Here is a 23,429-nt window from a genome sequence, read left to right on the forward strand (position 1 = left end):
AAAGTCTAACTGACAAAATAGTGTGAAAGTGATTAGGGAGGCTGGCTGGTATCTTACTATTTTGGCAGTTTAACTGCTGTTCAGGAAATGCTTTTGAAAACCAAGAATACCCTGAGAATCCCCCATAAGGAGATGGACTGGCCCAAAACTTGTCGATTCAGTCGGATTTTAACTGCCTTCTTTTTTTGTGATAGTTGTCCTTCAATGCACTGTATTTGTATCACTGATTAGTACACCTTTTATTTCTTTCTCTGACAGATTTGATAGTACAGGCCAAGTCTGGGACAGGAAAAACATGCGTCTTCTCCACAGTGGCATTAGATTCTCTGATCCTGGAAAACATTGGCACACAGGTATAATGCCTAATCTCTTGGTTATGTACTGTTTATATAGCATGGTGGTAACGCCATCGATAATATGCAGTATCTATGGCTGTAACCACTACTTTAAATAGTATGACTGTGTAATCAGCTTGCCCTCTGCTTTTAGATCCTGGTATTGGCGCCTACAAGAGAGATTGCAGTTCAGATTCACTCAGTGATTATAACTATAGGTAGCCGTATGGAAGGACTGGAGTGTCATGTCTTCATAGGAGGAACTCCGCTGCCACAAGACAAGGCCAAGCTGAAGAAATGTCACATTGCCGTAGGCACACCTGGTACTCCACTTTTTAAACTACTTTGATGTCTTGAGCATTTTTTGTAGCGTATGTAGATATATAGTGCTAATGTCAGTGTCATTTCTCCTCATTATTTTCAAGGTGAACAGAGGCGCTAAAAGAATAAAATGTACTAAAAACTCTAAAATTTCATTGGAGGAAGTGGTGGATTTACCTCCCTGAAGTAGACAGGAAACTGTTGATTTTCAACACAGAAAAATGTATTCACATACTCCAACATAAAAAGCAACGCAGCTGTTAGCAGGGTGTTGGTGCAGGAGGAAGCATCAACCTCTCCCAATAGCATTGTTGCTACTGTAGTGCAATACGGCTAGACTAATGATATCATCAGGTCATTTCACAGTGAGCCGAAAGCTCACTGTTTATCCATCTCTAAGTTAGCCAATAAATGGTATCATCCTGATTCAAAACTCCTTACTGTATATAATTAACATTAGTGCTGTCACTTTAAAGCGCATCTGAACTCAGAACTACCTCTCTGCTCTAAAAGCTAAGCAACAGCAAAATAACCTTTAAAGAAAAACATTTGTTACAGCTGATATAAATCTGCAGTGTGACTACTTCCTGCTTTCATAGAAGCAAATATAGGGTTAACATCCTGTTTACACCAATTAACTGTGATTAGTCACAGATTAGGGGAAATTAGACAGGCTAAACTCTAAATACATGCAGGGTGCATTTCTCGGTTTTTCCTTCTGTCCTGTGCAATTTCGGTCCAATTTAAAGTCCAAACCTGTTTTCTCATTTTGCTAGCCATGATTTATGAGTATCTGCAGTTATTATGATGGTCAGGTGTTTTTCCGTTGTGAGCGCGGGCACTCTGCGCATCATATGTTGGAATGGTTTTGATGGTTGGAATTCATTCTGGGCTTGAATGGTTCTCTTATCTTTAAAGGATAAGAAATTCCAACTATAAAACACTTTCATAGCAGAAAATGGCTTCTGAGAGCAAGAAAGAGGTAAAAAAGGGGAATTTCTTATCAGTGAGGGTCACACTGTAGTCACTTCCTGCCTGAGTCGGGACTGAGTCAGCCACTTACATACCTGATATTTAACTCTTTCAGGCAGAGAAAGAAAAAAAGGAACACAGCACAGTTATTTGTGTACTAGGCACTGTACATACCCATGTCTATCTCATTATGTCACATTTCAGTTCAGGTATCTTTTAATGATGTGCTTTGCCAGGCTTTATTGCCAGACATTTAAATGAGAATGTTCCCTTTTTTCTTTGTTTTGTTTTTGCAGGCAGAATAAAGCAATTAATAGAAATTGGCTTCCTTAATACAGCTAGCATTCGTCTTTTCATTCTCGATGAAGCGGACAAGCTTCTAGAGGAAGGGAGCTTTCAGGAGCAAATTAAGTGAGTAAATGTACAATTCATTGGTCCAGTTGAAGTGGTATGAAAATCCAAAGGTCATCTGTGCTATAACATGGAGGCCGGTTGCACACCTATTAATTGGGGTGCAATGCAAGCACCACATCGCAATGCAGAAATCAGCCTTCATATGACCCTGCATCACGATTCGGCGACAGGATCATGTACCTAGAACCCGCCCCCCGGAAGTACATCACTTGGGTTCCCGTCTGTCCGCGCATCTGTGGCACGCTCCCGTCGTGCACACTTGCTGTGCCGCCCATTGACTTGTATTACTGCCCAATCCATGCGGTTGCATCGATTTGGATACTTCCTATGTACCGCGTGTACTTCCAGTGTACCGCGTGAATTGTGCAAGCCCTTGTGGTGGGGAAGTGTCTTGGAAGAGTAACATGAGGCAACACCGCGCAAATGTGCAAGGGGCCTCTGAAACCAAAATAAACATATGAGATCATTAATTGTATGAGTAGTACTGTTGTAAAGTATATCACCAATCATTCTCTTCAAAGTGTAGCATAAGTTTATTTACTGTACAGGTGCATAGCAATGTCTGCCCAGACCGATATATACACATTGGAATGAATCTCCAATTATAATTATTTTGTCTACCTTGACCACCAATTGGGTCCTGACATATGAGCTAACTAGCCATTGGGTCTTACAAAACTGCATAAATTACTATCTGCAAATTTCTAAGTAGGTAAGCTTGTTAATAGTTAATTGTTTCATAGATCTTTGTTATGGACAATAGTCCCTTGTAACTCAAGGTTAGCTAGTTTGTTAGATACACTGTGTTGTCTTTTATCAGCAAAAACAATCCCCAGCTGCACATTCCTTTCACATGAAGTTGTGAGAACGTGTTTTGATGAGAACCTGTTATACTGAGAATACAATGTATGGCATAGAGAAAGTGTGTAATATGGCTTACAGGTGGCCATTTTGGTATAATGCCATCAGTTTTTCTAAAGTACAGATAATCAATACAACATTAGTAATAAAGAAAAGGGTTTTATTTTTATTTGCAGTAATATAGATTTATTTATAACATTGCATAAGGTCACAGTTCAGAATCCATACTCGGTCTTTTAAGCACGTAATGACCCTTTGAACTTTCCTGAAGTAAAACCTTATCTCAAGCTGTCTCTCACTGTTTCTTGGCAGTACTCACTGTTTCTTGGCAGTACTCACTGTTTCTTAACTGTTTAAAGGATACGTCCAGGCAAATAAAAAAACAAAAATCCACTTACCTGAGGTTTCCTCCAGCCCCTGGCCGCCGTCCTGTGCCCTCGCCGCAGCTCCTGTCTCCTTCGCTGCAGAAGCCGACCTCGCCAGGTCGGCTTCCGGGTCCGCTTCTTCTGCGCTCCAACGTGCGTCTCACGTGGTTGCGCTGACGACACTCAGACTGTACTGCGCAGGTGCAGAACCACTGCGCCTACACAGTACAGTCCTGATGACGTTAACGCGTGTCATACTCAAATACAAAGTGGGCCAAAATTGTACATTGAGACCTAGTTGTGGGCCAACCTCAATGTCTAGTGGCCACCTCTCTCTTATAATGGCCTAATGGCCCCCCTCCAATCCCTATACAGCTCTGTGGTGTCCAGGGGCTCCCCTCCTTCCCCTATACAGTTCCTTGGTGTCTAGCAGCCCCCCCTCCCTCCCTTATACAGTTTCCTGGTGCCTAGTGCCCCCACACTCCCATATACAGTTCAATGGTGTCTAGAGGCCCCACCCTCCCCTATACAGTTCCCTTGTGTTTAGTGCTTTTCTCCTCCCTCCACCATATGCCTTCCCTGGTGATCTAGGGCTTCACCTCCAATATAGCTTTCCTGGTGGTCTAGAGTGGGCCAAACATAATTCAAAGTGGGGAATCTACTTGAGGGCCAAATTTAATGGCTCTGAGGGCCAGATTTGGCCCACGGCCGGAGTTTAACATGTATTTCTTAGATACACCTGGATATAGAAGAATCTTCTCTGCTTTGCTTGAACTGCAAATGAGAACACAAACATATGATCATTTTGAAGAAGCTTTGACAATATTGCACCCACAGCATTATAAATCGAAAATAAAACAATACTACCTAGCTAGACCTCCACCATTGTTTAACATTTTTGATAAGTCGGTTGCTGCATCAAATGAAGACTATCACCATCTCTAAAAGTGCAAATTCATGAAAACCACAAGCACATGTCATTTTTCTGCAATTTTGTTGCCATTTGCAATTAGTGGGAGCCAGTGTAGTTGTCCCAGCATGCAGCATGATCCTTGACTCTACAGGATGCCCAGGGGGGAGGAGGATAGAGAGTGTTCAGCCTGCAATAAGTTAATTGAATGGTTATACTTCCAATAAAAAAAAATTCAGGATTTCACGTTAAAATTTAATGGTGGATTATTGGACAAGGTATGATCAATTTATGATTTGGGTCTGCTTTAATGTAACTTTTAAAGTGAAGTAGTTTTCGATTATTACACCTTCCAGTAACTTTATAACAGTAATTTGTTTCCTATTAGTTTTATGCTGTGGTTAATGTTTAGGAGCAGAGATAAAATTTTAGTTTCAAAGCAATGTGAGGGAGATGTAATTTCCATTTTTTGTTTTTTATCAGCTGGATTTACTCCTCTCTTCCGACCAACAAGCAAATGCTAGCTGTTTCAGCCACATACCCCGAGTCCCTAGCAAGAGCCTTGACAAGGTACATGAGGGAACCAACGTTTGTCAGACTGAATGTTACAGACCCCAGCCTCATTGGTATGTATATTTACGTCTGTATATATTCTAGTTCAGGTCGTAACGGAATAGCATGTATTCGGAAGTCTGACCTGTACCTTTTTGTTTCTGACGCAGGGCTAAAGCAGTATTACAAGGTGGTGAATTCACACCCACTTCCTCACAAGACTTTTGAGGAGAAAGTACATCACCTATTTGAGGTGTTCAGCCGGGTTCCCTTCAACCAAGCATTAGTGTTTTCCAACCTTCATAGCAGGTAAACCTCAAGTTTCTAATGATAGGATAATTATTTAGTTTAAAAAAATTTTTTTATTAATGCAGTTGGAATTCTGACAAGTTTACAGAGTGATTGCCATAGTATTGGGGATCGGCTGTAGATCCAAGGGACAGTTGCTGCCGGTACAATAGTTGATAGAAGAAAAAAAAAAAAAAAAAAAAAAAAAAAAAAAAAAAAAAAAAAAAAGCAATGTCACGATGTCCTGTAGAGGGCAGTCTACCACCTTTGATAACTATTAGAGTTGCTATGGGCAAGAACACAATGTGGAAGGTCTAAAGGAGTGTGGCAGTAAATTCCCTTTCCATTAAACAGCACCTCGGGCCAAAAAAAGGTTTAAATGGCAATACACATATGTAGTCTATACACTGTGTACAATTAGATTAACATATAAAGTTTACATCGTAGTGGATAGAACAGACTTACATTTATATCTGTAGTAACACTTCCTTATTTCTAAAGTACACCCTCAGCGTGTGTCCTCCCCTCCTCTGATCTTCCCTCCCCTGCTCTCTGCCTGCCTGGATCAAATTACTTCTCTTTTCACAGTGTGTAAGTAAAGGAGAGACAGGAGAACTGCTGCAGCCTGTTTTATCATGTCTGTATGCTATAATTCTTATTTCAGATGTCTGTCTGCCTGCCTGTACTAGATCACGTGGGGTGGGTGGGGTTATGACATCAATCCCCCAAGCATCCTGTGCACCTATGGTTGGTATATATATATATATATATATATATATATATATATATATATATATATATATATATATATATATATATATATATAATTTTATTTTTTTATTTTATTTTTTTACACACAGTGGGTTGCAAAAGTATTCGGCCCCCTTGAAGTTTTCCACATTTTGTCATATTACTGCCACAAACATGAATCAATTTTATTGGAGTTCCACGTGAAAGACCAACACAAAGTGGTGTACACGTGAGAAGTGGAACGACAATCATACATGATTCCAAACATTTTTTACAAATAAATAACTGTAAAGTGGTGTGTGCATAATTATTCGGCCCCCTTTGATCTGAGTGCAGTCAATGCCTATAGACATTGCCTGATGAGTGCTAATGACTAAATAGAGTGCACCTGTGTGTAATCTAATGTCAGTACAAATACAGCTGCTCTGTGATGGCATCAGAGGTTGTCTAAGGGCTGGTGCACACCGAGCGGCTTTTTGGGCGTTTTCAGATCCGCTTGCGGCTGCGGATCTGCTTGGTCAATGTATCTCAATGGGGTGGTGCACACCAGAGCGGGAGGCGTTTTGCAGAAACGAAAAATGCCTGGGTGAGGCATTTTTTGGATTTCGGATGCGTTTCTGCCTCAATGTTAAGTATAGGAAAAACGCAAACCGCTCTGAAAAACGCCTGTTCAGAGCGGTTTTGCAGGCGTTTTTGTTACAGAAGCTGTTCAGTAACAGCTTTACTGTAACAATATATGAAATCTACTATACTGAAAACCGCAGCAGCAATCCGCAAAACGCTAGCAAAACGCCTCATAAAAATAAAAAAAAGCGTTTAAAAATCTGCTAGCATTTTGCGGATCTGCTTGCGGTTTTTGGTGTGCACCAGCCCTTAGAGAATATTGGGGGCAACAACACCGTGAAGTCCAAAGAACACACAAGACAGGTGAGGGATCAAGTTATTGAGAAATGTAAAGCCAGCTTAGGCTACAAAAAGATTTCCAAAGCCTTGAACATCCCACGGAGCACTGTTCAAGCGATCATTCAGAAATGGAAGGAGTATGGCACAACTGTAAACCTACCAAGACAAGGCCATCCACCTAAACTCACAGGCCGAACAAGGAGAGCGCTGATCAGAAATGCAGTCAAGAGGCCCATGGTGACTCTGGACGAGCTGCAGAGATCTACAGCTCAGGTGGGAGACTCTGTCCATAGGACAACTATTAGTCATGCACTGTACAAAGTTGGCCTTTATGGGAGAATGGCAAGAAGAAAGGCATTGTTAACAGAAAGCATAAGAAGTCCCGTTTGCAGTTTGCCACAAGCCATGTGGGGGACACAGCAACCATGTGGAAGAAGGTGCTCTGGTCAGATGAGACCAAAATGGAACTTTTTGGCCAAAATGCTATGTGTGGCGGAAAACTAACACTGCACATCACTCTGCACACACCATCCCCACTGTCAAATATGGTGGTGGCAGCATCATGCTCGGGGGGGGGGTGCATCTCTTCAGCAGGGACAGGGAAGCTGTTCAGAGTTGATGGGAAGATGGATGGAGCCAAATACAGGGCAAACTTGGAAGAAAACCTCTTGGAGACTGCAAAAGACTTGAGACTGGGGCGGAGGTTCACCTTCCAGCAGGACAATGACGCTAAACCTAAAGCTAGGGCAACAATGGAATGGTTTAAAACAAGACATATCTATGTGTTAGAATGGCCCAGTCAAAGTCCAGATCTAAATCCAATCGAGAATCTGTGGCAAGATCTGAAAACTGCTGTTCACAAACGCTGTCCATCTAATCTGACTGAGCTGGAGCTGTTTTGCAAAGAAGAATAGGCAAGGATTTCAGTCTCTAGATGTGCAAAGCTGGTAGAGACATACCCTAAAAGACTGGCAGCTGTAATTGCAGAAAAAGGTGGTTCTACAAAGTATTGACTCAGGGGGCAGAATAATTACGCACACCCCACTTTGCAGTTATTTATTTGTAAAAAATGTTTGGAATCATGTATGATTTTCGTTCCACTTCTCACATGTACACCACTTTGTATTGGTCTTTCACGTGGAATTCCAATAAAATTGATGCATGTTTGTGGCAGTAATGTGACAAAATGTGGAAAACTTCAAGGGGGTCGAATACTTTTGCAACCCACTATATATATATGTATGTATGTATGTATGTATGTATGTATGTGTGTGTTGTTGTTTTTTTTTACATTAAATTCATTTGTCTTAAAGGAGGATGAGAAATCTAAATAGGCACCAAGGTTTTACAAGTTATACCAGACTGTAATTCCACTTTTTCGTCTTGTTTTTTTTTATTTTTCTCTAATTATTTTATTTCATACAGAGCTCAGCACCTGGCTGATGTTCTGACAGCCAAAGGATTTCCAGCGGTGTGCATATCGGGTAATTTATACATTATTATTCTCAGTGTAAGTTTGTTTTAAACTTTTTTTTTTTAGGTTTAAAGGTGACCATACGCTGGTCCATTTTTCTTGCATGGATGTCCGGCTGATTCAATCATTTGATCCAATCTGTACAAATTTTTGCAGCAAACGATCCCGATCAATTGATTCTCCAATGAAATCGTTCGATTCGGTCAATTACACCTGATGGGAGATTTTGCGCAATCGGTGGCAGGTTGGAAACTCGTCGCTAACCAGCGGACTGACGCAGCAATGGAACTTACACTTGCCTGTCCATCACTCATCTTCTCTCCACTGCTGGGCTCTGCTTCCTGTCTCTTCTCTCTCAGGGGCCTGTTTCATGTGATAAACACTAAGTCCTCTTGTCTTATCACATGACACAGGCCTCCCGAGACAGGAAGCAGAGCCCAGTGGTGGAGAGAAGTCACATGGGGAACAAGTAAGCGCCGACTACTCTGCACAGCCTGGGGGAAAACCAAGAGACATGGAGATCCGGCAGGGAGTGCATACATATTTACAATAGATTTCATGCCGAGATCTATTGAAAATCTGTGTACAGTGTGTGGAGTAATTCAATCATTATTATTTGTTAGATCATTATTTCATCAGCGAGGGATCTATCTGTTGGGCCACATCGACCAGTGTTTGGCCAGCTTTAGTGTCAATTAAAACGTAATGTTTGGGTGGTTAAAGTACTCATGACCTCACTGTATAATATACTAGGTTTAATGCTTTTATATTAGTCGTGATGTGACATAAGCCACAGCACTATTCCCCCCCCCCCCCCCCCCCCCCCCCTGTCCTACCTGCTCATTTGTAGTGCAGAGCTCGAGGATGGCCTGGGAGAAAGTGTCAGTACTTCCTCCTCTCTGCCTGTCCTCAGGAATGCCCCCTCCACTTGCCGCTATTAGTTCCTATTTGCACAGTGCTCTGCATAGATGCGCTGTGTGCGGTCCTGAGGTAATTTAGCTCAGAACGATAGTGTACTGATATCTGTATTATTTAGTACACTATCATTCTGAGCTAAATTACCTCAAGATGACGCGCAGCGCACTGTGCACATAGGAACTAATAGTGGCAAGTGGAGGGGCTTTCTTGAGGATGAGCAGTGAGGAGGAAGTACTGACACTTCCTCCCCGCCCATCCTCATGCTCAAGTCGAATATTTCGGCTGAACAGAACGAGGGTGGGGCTAAAGGGGTGGGGGGCACTGATTTATGCCACAGTGCATAAAATAATTAAAACATAGTATATTATACAGCGAGGTCAGGGGTACTTTAAGGTAATCATTTATTCTTTCTACGGCAGGTAGTATGAACCAAAACCAACGACTGGATGCAATGACCAAGCTTAAGCAGTATCACTGTCGGGTTCTCATCTCCACTGATCTTGTAAGTAGTTAACCTGCTGTGTTTATTTCCTTGTCTGTTTAGCACAGAATTCACATGAAGGTTTAGTCACACCAAAATCGGAATATTGTGGTTCTTGGGAAACAGGAGTGGTTAGTCAGGAAACCAGCAAAAAAAAAAAAAAAAGAAGTCCAGTGCTATGTAAGGCTTTGGATGGATGTTTGGAGGGAGTTACCCACAAGAGTTTGAACTCCACCCAGAAGTCCATATTTTGTGAATCTCTGTACATTTTTTTGTGTTGATGAGGCACTAATAATCCAGCCCATATTTATGGGTTGATTATTATTGTGATTTGAAAGAAGATTAGGGAATGGCTGACAAATTGCTCTTTTCAGTCTTGAGATAACCATTTTTTACCAACAGCTGTACAGTTTAGCAGTTTGTTCTCTTTTACAAACTTCGTCAGAGGGGCTCTGATGAAGCAGGAACATTACAGCGAAACGGCTATCGGGCCACTGCTTTTACTCTCCCTGCTGTTCTGTTTGTGTCTGTAATGTGCCTTCAACGCATTGATAGACGAATAAAGCTTGGAACTTTTACCTAGTCAGGAAATTTCACTGACTGGGCATGGCTGAAGAAGAATGAAAGGGCAACTGAAGTGAGAGGGATATGGAGGCTGCCATATTTATTTCCTTTGAAGCAATACCAGTTGCCTGGCTATCCTGCTGATACTTTGCCTTTAATACCAGCCCCTGAACAAGCATGCAGCAGATCAGGTGTTTCAGATAAATCTCAGATTTGACCAGATTAGATGCATGCTTGTTTCTGGTGTGATTCAGATACCACTGTAGCCAAACAGATCAGAAGGACTGCTAGGTAACTGGTATTGTTTAAAAAGAAATAAATATGACAGCCTCCATGTACCAGTGGATGTGGGATTTCAATTTCCTGTGAATGTTTAGGCTAAGTTCACAGTGGGACGTTAAAGTTGCGCGTCAAAACAGCATTTAACGCAGAATAACTGACTGCAATGAAAAATCAATGCTCTGTTCACAGTGCACACGTTGCGTTGGTGTCTAATGCTGCACGTTAAGTAAAAGTACTGCATGCAGTGCGTTATACACGTTATTAGCTGCGTTGGACTGTTTGCACATGCTCAGTAATGACTTGGAAGCATACTTTTCATTGCCTGTATTTTTTACTGTATCTGCTGTATGCGACGGTAACGCTGCGTTGCCACTTTTTGGGCGCGTTGCAAGCTTGCGGTGCGACTTTAACGTGGCATCAAAACGCAACGTCCCACTGTGAATCTAGCCTTAATGATTCCTCTAAACTTCTTCTTGAGCAGCTTTGGTCCTGTGACCTCCACCTGATATTGAGATCTTCAACTTATTTGAATTTTCTTTCTCTGAGTAACTGAGCTCTTTTGAAGTACAACAAAATTCTAACAAAGTTCATAGCCTGACAACAAACCTTGTATCCTATTCATATTTGTAGATGTTGCAAAAATAACATGTATGTAAAAAAGTACCGTAAACCACATGTGTATTGTATTCTGTGTTTCCTTAAGACTTCGCGTGGTATTGATGCTGAGAAAGTGAATTTGGTCATTAACCTGGATGTGCCACATGACTGGGAGACCTACATGCATCGTATTGGCAGAGCAGGAAGATATGGTAATTTGCCTACTGCTTGATTTCAGTACCATAGATGGAGTCTGTACCATAGATGGAGTCTGTACCATAGATGGAGTCTGTACCATAGATGGAGTCTGTACCATAGATGGAGTCTGTACCATAGATGGAGTCTGTACCATAGATGGAGTCTGTACCATAGATAGATTCATTTGATGTGTATATAGATGTATAGATCAGAGGCCACAGACATGTAGTGTTCCTGATTTCAAAGCTATGCAGACTGGCTCAAGATCTAATTTTTCCTTCATTGACCATATAGATGAAACAAATGCTGTATGTTTTTTTTCACACAGACTTTAAAGCAGGGCTGTGGAGTCGGTACAAAAATCTTCCGACTCCAACTCCTCAGTTTCTGAAAACACAACTCCGACTCCAACTCCGGGTACCCAAAATTGCTCAGACTCCGACTCCTTAGTCTAATACTTAACAGGGCTGTGGATTTTGTACAAAAATCATGCGACTCATACTCCTCAGTTTCTGAAACCACGACTCCGACTCCAACTCCGGGTGCCCAAAATTGCCCCCAACTCCTCGACTCTGACTCCAACTCCGACTCCACAGCCCTGCTTTAAAGAGAACCCGAGATGGGTATTTAAAATGTTAAGAGAACACAGGCATATCCTGTGCATAATGACATGCCTCTGTGTCCTGCTATTGCCACCCCTAGTCGCCCCTCCCCCCGGGTCTGCTGTGCCCCCTGACAATTTCTTTGTCGCTATCCGTGTATTTACCTCTGTTCTGTCATTCTAGCTGGACTCCCCCGCCGCTACCCACCTCCATGAGCTTCCTTCAATCGTAATACCTCCCAGGTCGCGGCTTAGCTTCCGATTGGAGGAAGCTCGCGGACGCGGGCAGTGATGGGGAAGAGGCAGGGGAGCCCAGCTAGAATGACAGGATGGAGGTAAATACACGGCTAGCAGCAAGGAGATTGTCGCTAGCCTAGCGCTTTTTACAGGGGAGCACAGAAGACCCCGGGGGGACATTGAGGCGGCAATACAGAGACACAGAGGCATGTCATAGCACACAGGCTATGCCTCTGTGTTCTCTTAAGATTGTAAATGCCCACCTCGGGTTCTCTTGAACTGAGAGGGATATGGATGTTTTCTTTTAAACGATACCAGTTGCCTGGAAGTCCTGCCGATCTCTTTGACTACAGTAATGACTGAATCACACACCTGAAACAAGCATGCAGCTAATCCAGTCTGACTTCAGTCAAGCACCTGATCTGCATGCTTGTTGAGGGGCTGTGGCTAAAAGTAATAGAGACACACAGGGCCGGTTCCCCTCATGAAGCAAAGTGAAACATTTGCATCAGGTAGAGAGATCACAGGGCAGCATGTTTATACTGTGTTTACACGAACAGCATACAGTCAGAGTAGGAGGAGAAGCGAGAGGAGAGTGAGGTGAAGAGGTCATCATTGGGGAAAAGCAGCTTGTTATGCAGTGTGAGGAGTCTGACACTGAGTGAGGAGGGGGGAGGCAGGAGTGCTGCAGTGTTTCATATGACTTGCACAGCAGATGGGAGGAGGTGGCACTGCTGTCCTGCCTGAGGAGGAATGGAGTGGCTGAGGGTGAGCAGTTTGTCACAGACTCACAGCCAACCAGTATGCTATTGTGATGAGCTGCAGCATGTCATGTGAGAACACTAAATGAAGCAGTGTAAATTGTCAGGTGCTGTGCGATCATTCCAAATTTCCAAATCGGGGGGAGGGAGGGATTGCATCCTCTGGCAGCAAAAAATCTAGAACCGGCCTTGGGGAGACACAGGATCAGCAGGAGAGTCAGGCAACTGGTATTATTTTAGAGGGAAAAATCCATATCCTTCTCGGTTTAGGTTTCCTTTAAAGAGACTCCGTAACAAAAATTGCATCCTGTTTTTTATCATCCTACAAGTTCCAAAAGCTATTCTAATGTGTTCTGGCTTACTGCAGCACATTCTACTATCACCATCTCTGTAATAAATCAACGTATCTCTCTCTTGTCAGACTTGTCAGCCTGTGTCTGGAAGGCTGCCAAGTTCTTCAGTGTTGTGGTTCTGTGATGCATCTCCCCCCTCCAGGCCTCTCTCTGCACACTGCCTGTGTATTATTTAGATTAGGGCAGCTTCTCTCTTCTCTCTTATCTTTTACAAGCTGGATAAATCGTCCTCTGAGCTGGCTGGGCTTTCACATACTGAGGAGTTACAGACAAGGGCAAAGCTGTTTGCAGGAAGAAAAGAGCAGCCTGAAACTTCAGTGCATGAGAACAGGGGGAAAGAAACACACAAATGATCTCTTGAGATTCAAAAGGAAGGCTGTATACAGCCTGCTTGTGTATGAATGTATTTTCTATGTGTGGACATACTGTTCATCAACCTACTTCCTGTTTTGGTGGCCATTTTGTTTGTTTATAAACAAACTTTTTAAAACTGTTTTTAACCACTTTTAATGCGGCGAGGAGCGGCGAAATTGTGACAGAGGGTAATAGGAGATGTCCCCTAACGCACTGGTATGTTTACTTTTGTGCGATTTTAACAATACAGATTCTCTTTAAGAAATTCCTTGTTTTTTTTATCAATTTTTTATTTAATTTGGGATGTCAATATATTTCCAATAATTAGTATATAGACTCTCTGGCAGGAGACTTGAAGGAAACCCGAGTTATCACAAGCACAAGGATTTATACTTGCCTAGGGCTTCCTTCAGCCCCATGTAGGTTGTCTGGTCCCTTTAAAGCCAGTCCGATCCCCTCTGTTGCTCTGCTGTAAGGCCCATGATCCAGCTGGGTTGCGGAACACTGTGCATGCGCAGTCCACCCCACCCCCCTCCCCGAGCATTCTGCGCATGTGCCAGGAGGGTGATTAGGGGGTGCATGCAGCCTCGACCGTGCATGCTTAGTGCCATGACTCAGGCGAGTCCCCGAATTTCAGGGTTCACATTGACAACACTGAGGGAGCCAGAAGGATGGTGATTTTTCATAGAACATGAATAACACAAACTTTTCTTTCACTCATGGTTAGTGGTTGGCTGAAGCCAATACTGAGACCTCTTTGCCATTCACGTTCCACATCCTCTCTAGTTCCTCTGTGGGGCCCTGGTACTTCTCCGGCTCCTCATACTCCTCCTTTCTGATGTTGCCATCACTTGGCACTACCACCTCTGCCACTAGCATGACCTTCTGGTCCTTGCTTTATCTGAGTTTCATGTGCCTTGCCTCCTTTTTGTAGTCTGTGTGCGTCTTCTTCTCCAGTGATTGAAGTGGAGAACTACATGAAGGAAAAAGGACATTAATGAGTCAAATATGTGTCTGTGACCACATAAATAAGTGCAGTGTACATCAACACAAATCCTGGCTAGGTGCTAAGAGTGTTTCTGCATTTTATTGTTTACAGTTCTCTCATCTGTAGCCTTTTAGGGTGCATATACAGTTTTTGCATTTTTTACGGTAGACATCATGTAGGTGAACTTAACCACTTTCCCCTCCACTACAGTATATCTACGTCAGCTGTGGCACCCTCCAAGCCACAGCGACGTAGATATACTGACCTGGCTGCAGCCCTGCTGTGCATGGTCGGGTGCACTTCAGAGCGCACCCTCCGGCACTGTCAGCTGCAATACTAATTGGTGGAAGGGAACATGTTCCCTTTTGGCCAATTAGTCCACCCCCCCTCCCATGAATGATCGCTGCAGTAGTGAACTGCAGCGATCCTTCATCTGTCCCCCTCGGCGCACAAAGAGTTCAAAAAATCATCCAGCAAGCAGCCTCACTCACCTACCTCGTTCCTGCGACGATCCTGAAGTCTGATCCTCTGATCACTGCTCTGCATTCAGCCGCATATTGCAGGAAACCCGGGTCCCGGCTTGATGACGTCATCAAGCCGGGACCCAGGTTACTGGCAATATGCGGCTGACTGCAGAGCGGCGAACAGAGGATCAGGCTTCAGGATCGTCGCAGGAACGAGGTAGGTGAGTGAGGCTGCTTGCTGGATGATTTTTTTTTTTTTTTTTTAGGATTTCTGCATGGAGGGGGCTGCCTCATGGGCTTGGTGCATCTGGCTATCGATCCTGGGGGGTGGGGGGTAGCATAAATAAAAGGGGGGGGTTAGATATTTGTTGGGGGCATCTAATTGACTAAGGGGTGGGGGGGTTACTAATTTGGTGCATCTGGGCAACTGGGGGGGGGGGGGCAGTTATCATATACTGGGGGCACATTTGGCTATAATGGGGGGGCAGCACTAATCCTGGGGGTACATCTGGCCATAATGGGGTTAATCCTGATCCGGGGACACATATGGCTATAAAGAGGAGCACTATTCCTGGGAGTGCGTCTGTCAATCTATTCTGGGGCTGTCAAACGCAGGGGACACATGTGGCTATGCTAGGGGGGCTGATATTGGGGACACATCTGACTATGCTAAGGGAGGCGGTGATACTGGGGACACATCTGGATATCTATACTGGGGCGACTTTAACTGGCGGCACAGTTTTTATGTCAATCGCACTTTTTATTTCCAAACAGGAATTGGTCAAAATTGAGAAACAATGCATTTTTAAAAAAAATTTCCCACTTTTTCCCATTAAAATGCATAGAGAGGAACATTTTACTTTGTACCAAATACCCCCAATGAAAGCTTAGTTTGTCTTGAAAAAAACGATATATAGATAATTTAAGTGGCACGAGTACAGATGAAGTTATTGCTGATTAAAAAGGGACACCGCTAAAGTGTCAAAACTGCTCTGGTCAATAAGGGGAAAACAAGGTTTGGATGCGAAGTGGTTTAACCTGCCTGGCGTTCTATTAAGATCGCCAGGGAGGCTGCGGGAGGGTTTTTTTTTTTATAAAAAAAAAACTATTTCATGCAGCCAACTAGAGGGCGCTCCGGAGGCGTTCTTCCGATCGCCTCCGGCGCCCAGAATAAACAAGGAAGGCCGCAATGAGCAGCCTTCCTTGTTTCCAGGACGTCTCAGGACAGCAACCCTGAGACTTGTCTCCCTCCATTTCCAACTGGACAGGATACTAGTTAAAAGAATTAACATAATTGATTAGGCAGGCACCCTACATAAGGCAGCATTCCCTTACCCTCATCAGTTGTTTTCCTGTCCAGCAGGATGCTGGTTGTGTGGGGAGAGCTGGCCAACCATGATAGATTTCAGGAGCCGCGGCATACAAGTGTCCCCTATGTCAGCGCTGGTCAGGCGAGCCAGCGCGGGTGCTTGGTGTCTGCATCGGCTTCTCCCCCAGTCTGTGTTACACGCCGGAGCGGCTTCCGCTGAAGGACGCGCGCAGAGGGATATGTGACTTCCGCATTACGTGACCAAGGAGGAAGTAGAATGCTTTCCATGGCTCGGCGTGCATCCCAGCGGACATCTCGCCGCATTTAGCCGCTGATTGAGCTAGTCTGCTCAGTAATGCGGTGGATTTCTAAGGTAAAGCAAACCTTTTCATTATGTTTGAGCGGAAACCTTCAGGTGACCTATTCAAGGGTTGTGCATCCTGGTCAGTCTTGTGTATGCTGACCATGGAAGCGTCCGCAGGCTCTTGCTCCCATAGTTCTGAGGAGTCAAGCTCCACTCCCTCTCTGGTATGTGTCTTCTGTTATAAGGCCTTTATACCGGCTATTATTTGAGGGTTATCAAGCACCCTCCCCTGGTTCCTCAGTTTTAACTTGGTTTCCATCCTGGAAACACCCAAGAGGAATAGATGCTGAGTTTATTTGGCCGGATGGATGTCCTCTTGGCAGCACTGCTCATGCATGAAATCCCTGGGCCACAAGCCATGGTCGGGAGACTGGTGCTGGTGGGGGAGTCCAATATAGGAGAACTAGACAGCATAAGAAATGGTACTGTTCCTGACGTTCTCCCCTATGCTGGAAAGATGGGATCACAGACAAGAGCTTCCAAGCTTGTTCCAGCAGCAGGGATATTCACTCATATAGTTCACATTAGAGTGTGATTTTCCCCCTGTGTGTTTTACCCTCTCTCTTGTTTCCTCTATAATCTAGAAAGCTAATGGAAACTTGCAGGGCAATGATAGTTGCCAGGAGTCATTTGCTTCCCATTTGATTGGTCAGGCCTGCAGTAAACCTATGCTAGCTGTAGAGACCGACCAATTGTTGAAGGGATGTACACTCACATGGTTGATTTTAGAGTGATGTTTCCTTGGTATAAGTTTATACTTTCTCTTGTCCTCTGTGTCCATGCAATCTAGCAGGGGGTGCAAAGCAGGAGGTGAAGGTGAATTGTTGCCATTGCAGCAATAGGCTTCCCCAGGGTTATAACAAGATGATTTGTCAACCCTGAACTGCAGCGATGGGGATTGACAATCTATGGAAATTTTCAGGAAGTGAATCTCTGGGTAGTTTCAAGGAGTTCCTTGTTTCAAACTTGTTCAGATCTATTGTGCATTTGTTTCAGAGCTGCATTGCATTTGTTTCAGAGCTGCATTGCATTTGTTTCAGAGCTGCATTGCATTTGTTTCAGAGCTGCATTGCATTTGTTTCAGAGCTGCATTGCATTTGTTTCAGAGCTGCATTGCATTTGTTTCAGAGCTGCATTGCATTTGTTTCAGATCTGCATTGCATTTGTTTCAGATCTGTATTGCTTTTGTTTCAGATCTGCATAGCATTTGTTTCTGATCTATATTGCATTTGTTTCAGATCTGCATTACTTTTGTTTCAGTTCTGCGTTGCATTTGTTCTGATCTGTATTGCTTTTGTTTCAGAGCTGCATTGCATTTGTTCTGATCTGTATTGCTTTTGTTTCAGATCTGCATCGCATTTGTTCTGATCTGTATTGCTTTTGTTTCAGATCTGTATTGCTTTTGTTTCAGATCTGCATAGCATTTGTTTCAGATCTGCATTACTTTGGTTCAGATCTATATTGCATTTGTTTCAGATCTGTATTGCATTTGTTTCAGATCTGCATTGCATTTGTTCTGATCTGTATTGCTTTTTGTTTCAGATCTGCATTGTAATGATCGCTGCTGCAGCAGCTATTGCTGGAAGTAGTGCTGCAGCTCAGGCAGTTCTGATCTATTTCCATGCAAGCTGTATAGCTTTGTCTGTTTTTCCCTGCTGTCAGCTTGTGACTGATTATCATTCACCTGTGTGGGAATCTGCATGTCTGCTCCCATTGGATGACCTCAGTATAAAGATCTGCTTCCTGCAGGGTTTCCTTGGGTTTTCATAGCTTCAGTGTAAGCCAGTCTTGCTGTCGCTTTAGCCCCCGATCGTGTTTCTTGTTATAAAGATACTTTGCTGGTCTTTGCATCATATATTGGTTCATTGCCAATATATATGCATACCAGCACGTTTATTATTTTCCTTGTATTTGTGTTACGTTAATACATCAGTGTCGCTGATGTATACGTACACGAACTGTTTATATCCTGTGTGCAGTTAGTCAGCTTTCCAGCACGTTTTGGTAGGTTGCGCGTACCGTGACCACCCGTGCTGAGGTAGTTACCCTGCTTCTGGTTCTGTTTGTGGATTGCGTTCATCTCTGCGAAGAGATAACGAATCCTTCTGAATCCTGTCCTGTTACCGTTTGTGGATTGCGTTCATCTCTGCGAAGAGATAACGAATCCTTCTGAATCCTGTTCTGTTACTGTTTGTGGATTGCGTTCATCTCTGCGAAGAGATAACGAATCCTTCTGAATCCTGTTCTGTTACCATTTGTGGATTGCGTTCATCTCTGCGAAGAGATAGCGAATCCTTCTGAGTCCTGTTCCTTGTATTACTCCAGTCCTAGTCAGCGTTCCTGCTTATGTCATATATCGGTTCATTGCCGATATATACATATGTTAGTCAGACGTTACAAATAGTTTCTTTGATAGCTGTAATTGTAATACGCTAGGAAAACATACTTATTGTATATTTATCTGTGTTACGTTCATCTATCTCGATCCTGCTATTTTCTGACTATCCTGTCCTGTCTTTGTGAGGCACGCCATCGCCGCAACGCATTGGCTGCCTCATTCCAATCTGTCTGGTTTTGGACACTTGCTGTCGCTAAGTAGCCGCTAGCTAGCAAGCGTTCATTCTGTCTACCTGTCCTGATCTCCTCAGTTCTGATTTGTGCGCTCAGCGCTACTTTGCGCTGAGACGTTATATCGAAAGCATTGTTTGTGGCTGTCAGATCTGCACCAGCTCTGTGCGCCACAATCTCCTATTGGAGTCAGTCCTCCCCTCCACTATACTAGGGATAGCCTGTTTCCTGGTGCTAGTGTGTGTACCTCCTCCACGCCAGCTCATGCGTTGCATGCTGACTGTGGAGAATACACCACCAAGCCTTACATTATGAAAACCCCATTACCAATCCCCATTGTGGGGGGGATTCCCAGAAAGTATGACACTGTTAATTATGGTTCCTGTTCCTTTAAGAAATTTGAAGAACTTAGCTCTGAAACAGAAAATGAGTTTTTCTCTGAATGTGCCAGGTTCCTGACCAATCCTGATCTCCAAGCGACTCCTGTTTCAACCTGGGCACTCCAACTAAGTTATATTTTGTTTAAAGGGGAATTATTCCAGTGGGCATTTGATGTTCTCAATCATTCCGATTTGAAAGATAGACCGCTGGAATTTCTAGCGTTTGTGATCCATAACTGGTTGCGCATAGATCCATTGCCTTTTCCTCTTAATGAACTCCTGGCAGCAGGCCAATCAGCTGCTCCTTCAATTGCTTGCAAGAATGAGCAGCAAGCAGAAAGTGTTACTGATAATTTTCCTGCAGCTTTGAATAAATCACCAAAAACCGCAAGGTCAAAGGCAAAACGCAAACGTTCTAAGAAACGTGTCCAATTTGCAGAATCGTTATCCTTAGCGACTGAGACCTATAATGAGATTCTGCCATTAACAGATAATGAAATGCAATTGTCTTTCAGGGGAGTTAAATGGACTTATGAAACTACTAATGAACTTTCCTCCCTGGCTAGGGAAAATAAAGATTTTTGTTTAAAAGAATTATCTGAGTATGATTATGATGAGATATTACAGAGTATTGAACAAATCAACTTATTTGTGAACCAAGGGAAGTTTGCATACACTACAGTTCAACACTTGCTACAGGTATTGGAAATTCTTAAGAATAAGGAATCTGCCAATCACCTGCTAATTAACCCTATACATGTGCCTGCCACAATCATATCTGCAGACTGTGATCAGCCTAAATGTTTCGCTGTTAAGTATGCATGGGATCCTCCATTCGAGAGGGGAGAGATGGAAGCCCTGGTCTGTGAATGGAAGAATGATTCAAGTTCATTTTGTCAATTTTACAGTGCAAAAAGTGAAATGGTATTGAACGCATGCATTAAGTCAGCCTATAACCTAATAGAGGCTGGTGTGTGTAGGTATGACTGTGTGGCTCCCTTGATTGATGTGTGAGAACTGATTTTGGATGATTTTTATGTGACTCCGAATTCGCAAATTTGGCGTTCTGACCCGCCTGCTTCAGCACCTTTGGCTGATTCAGCAGGTGATTCGGAGCTCTTTTTGTGTGAAATTGAAGTTCCTGCAATTCCACCCTGTACCATGGATAACTCAGTGTTACTTCCCAGTAAAACAGAAGCCACTGATACATTCTTAACCTTGCCCTGCGCAAATTTCTCAGCAGAGAATCCAGAGGTCCTGCTGACTTCCGAGTCCAGCCTAGCCAGTACTCATGACTCTTTGTTTAGTGAAACAGACACCAGAAAAATCTTGCCTGTCTCTGCAAACACTTCTGCAGAAATTACCTGTGTTAATAAAGTTCAACTCCTGTCTGATCCAGCAGATGCCAATAGATGCACTACATCAGTTTCCGAGTCCCAGCAATCCTGTCTAGTAAACTCAGAACCCCAGCATCTGAATTTTCCAATTTTACAAATGAATGGTGATTCAGATGCGCAAACATTGTGTCTTGATCTTCCTGTTTCTACACCTCGCTCTAGTTTCGTGAATAGCTCAGAGCATCTGCTATGTGAACCTGAAATCGCAGAATTATTACCTTGTTCAGAAAATTTTCCAATAAATTTGCCCTGTACCATGAATTGTGCAGTAGATCTCTCCAATGAAACTCAGGTCACAGAATCATTATGCTGTCCAGCAGGTGCTTCCATGGTTTTGCCCTGCAATATGGACTGTTCAGTGATCCTGTCCAGTGAAGCTGTGGTCGCAGAGTCTTATGCTTCACCCAGTACTTTGGATACTTTAAACCCTCTAGCAGAGGAGGCTGAAGCACTGCTTACCTCAGTTGGTGTTGCAGTGATATTCACTTGTCTAGCAGCTGTTTTGGAATTACAGTCTGCTCTAATAAAACTTGATGAATTTCTGCCCAGCAAAGCAGAAGCCATTGAAATATTGTCCTCTTCAGCAAGTGTGTCAGATACCTTGCCCTGTACACAGTCTGATTTAACCAATGTTGAGTCCCTCTCCAGTGTTGTAACAGCCGAGGAACTCCAGCCCTGTCCTCTGAATGTTTCAGAAGTCTTGCCCTGTAACATGGATAATTCTGATTCTCTGGTCAAAATAATAGAAATCTCAGAATTTCAGTCCGGTCTGATGAGTGTTCCTGAAACCCAGCCCTGTATCCTGAAAGATTCTGGTTCTCTGGCCGCTGTGGCAGAGGTTCCAGAGTTCCCTTCCTGTCCAGGGAATTCCTCAGTTTTGCCTAGTCCAGTGGGGGCTGCTGCAATACTGACTTGTTCTGCAGCGCCTCATAAGCTCCAATCCAGTGTATTAAATGAGTCTCTGTCCAGTCCAGAGGTAGTTGTGGAGTCCCTGTCTGGTTCAGTGCATACATCAGAAGATTTGTCCTGTCTTGTTAGTGCCCCTGAATCTGATTTGTTACTGACTTTGCTGGAATCAGCGACATCTAAGTCTGATCCAGCATTCTCGTGTAAAAGTCCAGTAGTTGCGAAGTTTAGTCATGATGATTTTTTTTTGGCCAGTCCTGGTTTTGGTCCTGTCTTGGCTGACCCTGAGGCTCACAGTTCCTTGACATGCCCAGAGGTTTCTCTTGTGCCGGTGTGCCCAGATGTTCTTTGTGTGCCAGAATGCCCAAGTGTGTCTAAGGTGTTAGCGTGCTCTGATGCTTCCTTAGTGGGAACACGTTCTGATATTGCCAGTCTGCCTGCATGCCCAGAGATGGTTCTGGTCCCTGAAAGCCCTGATATTGATGTTTGTCCTTGTGGCCCTGACTCGGGAATTGCCCTAGGTTCCATAGGGGTTCTTGATAGTTCTCCATGTGAGCCTAAGGGGCATTCTGACCTATGGGGATCTCTTTGGAGCTTCAAGGTGTTCTGGGAGGTCTCTGAGAAAACTTGTCCTGGTGCCTTGGACTGGTTCAACAGTGGGTTTTGTGTTGGTAAAGACAGTACCGGTGGGCATTGCAAAGGCTTTGGCGTTTCTGAACTGTTCCTGGAAGGCGGTGGGTATCGCTCAGGGAGTTTCGGAGGGCTTTCTTCTGGAAATCATGGTTCTGATGGGTGTCACACTGGGGCTTGTAGTACTGATGGGCATGGTTCTGTAGGTTCTGGTTCTGATGGGTCCAGTCTTGTGGGGACTGATTCTGGAATTCGGTCTTGCCGGGCTGTCCCGGTCATCATGAATTATCAGTCAGACTGTTTTGTTGGAAATTTCAGTTTTGAAAAGCGTCTGGAATCCACTTTTAAAGGCGGGGGTACTGTAATGATCGCTGCTGCAGCAGCTATTGCTGGAAGTAGTGCTGCAGCTCAGGCAGTTCTGATCTATTTCCATGCAAGCTGTATAGCTTTGTCTGTTTTTCCCTGCTGTCAGCTTGTGACTGATTATCATTCACCTGTGTGGGAATCTGCATGTCTGCTCCCATTGGATGACCTCAGTATAAAGATCTGCTTCCTGCAGGGTTTCCTTGGGTTTTCATAGCTTCAGTGTAAGCCAGTCTTGCTGTCGCTTTAGCCCCCGATCATGTTTCTTGTTATAAAGATACTTTGCTGGTCTTTGCATCATATATTGGTTCATTGCCAATATATATGCATACCAGCACGTTTATTATTTTCCTTGTATTTGTGTTACGTTAATACATCAGTGTCGCTGATGTATACGTACACGAACTGTTTATATCCTGTGTGCAGTTAGTCAGCTTTCCAGCACGTTTTGGTAGGTTGCGCGTACCGTGACCACCCGTGCTGAGGTAGTTACCCTGCTTCTGGTTCTGTTTGTGGATTGCGTTCATCTCTGCGAAGAGATAACTAATCCTTCTGAATCCTGTCCTGTT

At 43.7% G+C, this 23,429-nt stretch overlaps 1 protein-coding gene across 1 annotated transcript in view; it reads left to right on the forward strand.

The window, feature by feature from the left end:
• The window catches only part of DDX20 (DEAD-box helicase 20), a 75,257-nt gene that overhangs the window by 41,994 nt on the left and 9,834 nt on the right, over positions 1-23,429 (forward strand). The window contains exons 6-13 of the mRNA XM_068258892.1: positions 259-353; positions 490-658; positions 1,925-2,039; positions 4,662-4,804; positions 4,901-5,039; positions 8,097-8,155; positions 9,483-9,565; positions 11,094-11,199. Coding sequence (XP_068114993.1) covers positions 259-353; positions 490-658; positions 1,925-2,039; positions 4,662-4,804; positions 4,901-5,039; positions 8,097-8,155; positions 9,483-9,565; positions 11,094-11,199 — 909 coding nt within the window. The remainder of the gene's footprint in view (positions 1-258; positions 354-489; positions 659-1,924; positions 2,040-4,661; positions 4,805-4,900; positions 5,040-8,096; positions 8,156-9,482; positions 9,566-11,093; positions 11,200-23,429) is intronic.

The sequence above is a fragment of the Hyperolius riggenbachi genome, chromosome 10, assembly GCF_040937935.1.
Source record: "Hyperolius riggenbachi isolate aHypRig1 chromosome 10, aHypRig1.pri, whole genome shotgun sequence".
Taxonomy (NCBI): domain Eukaryota; kingdom Metazoa; phylum Chordata; class Amphibia; order Anura; family Hyperoliidae; genus Hyperolius; species Hyperolius riggenbachi.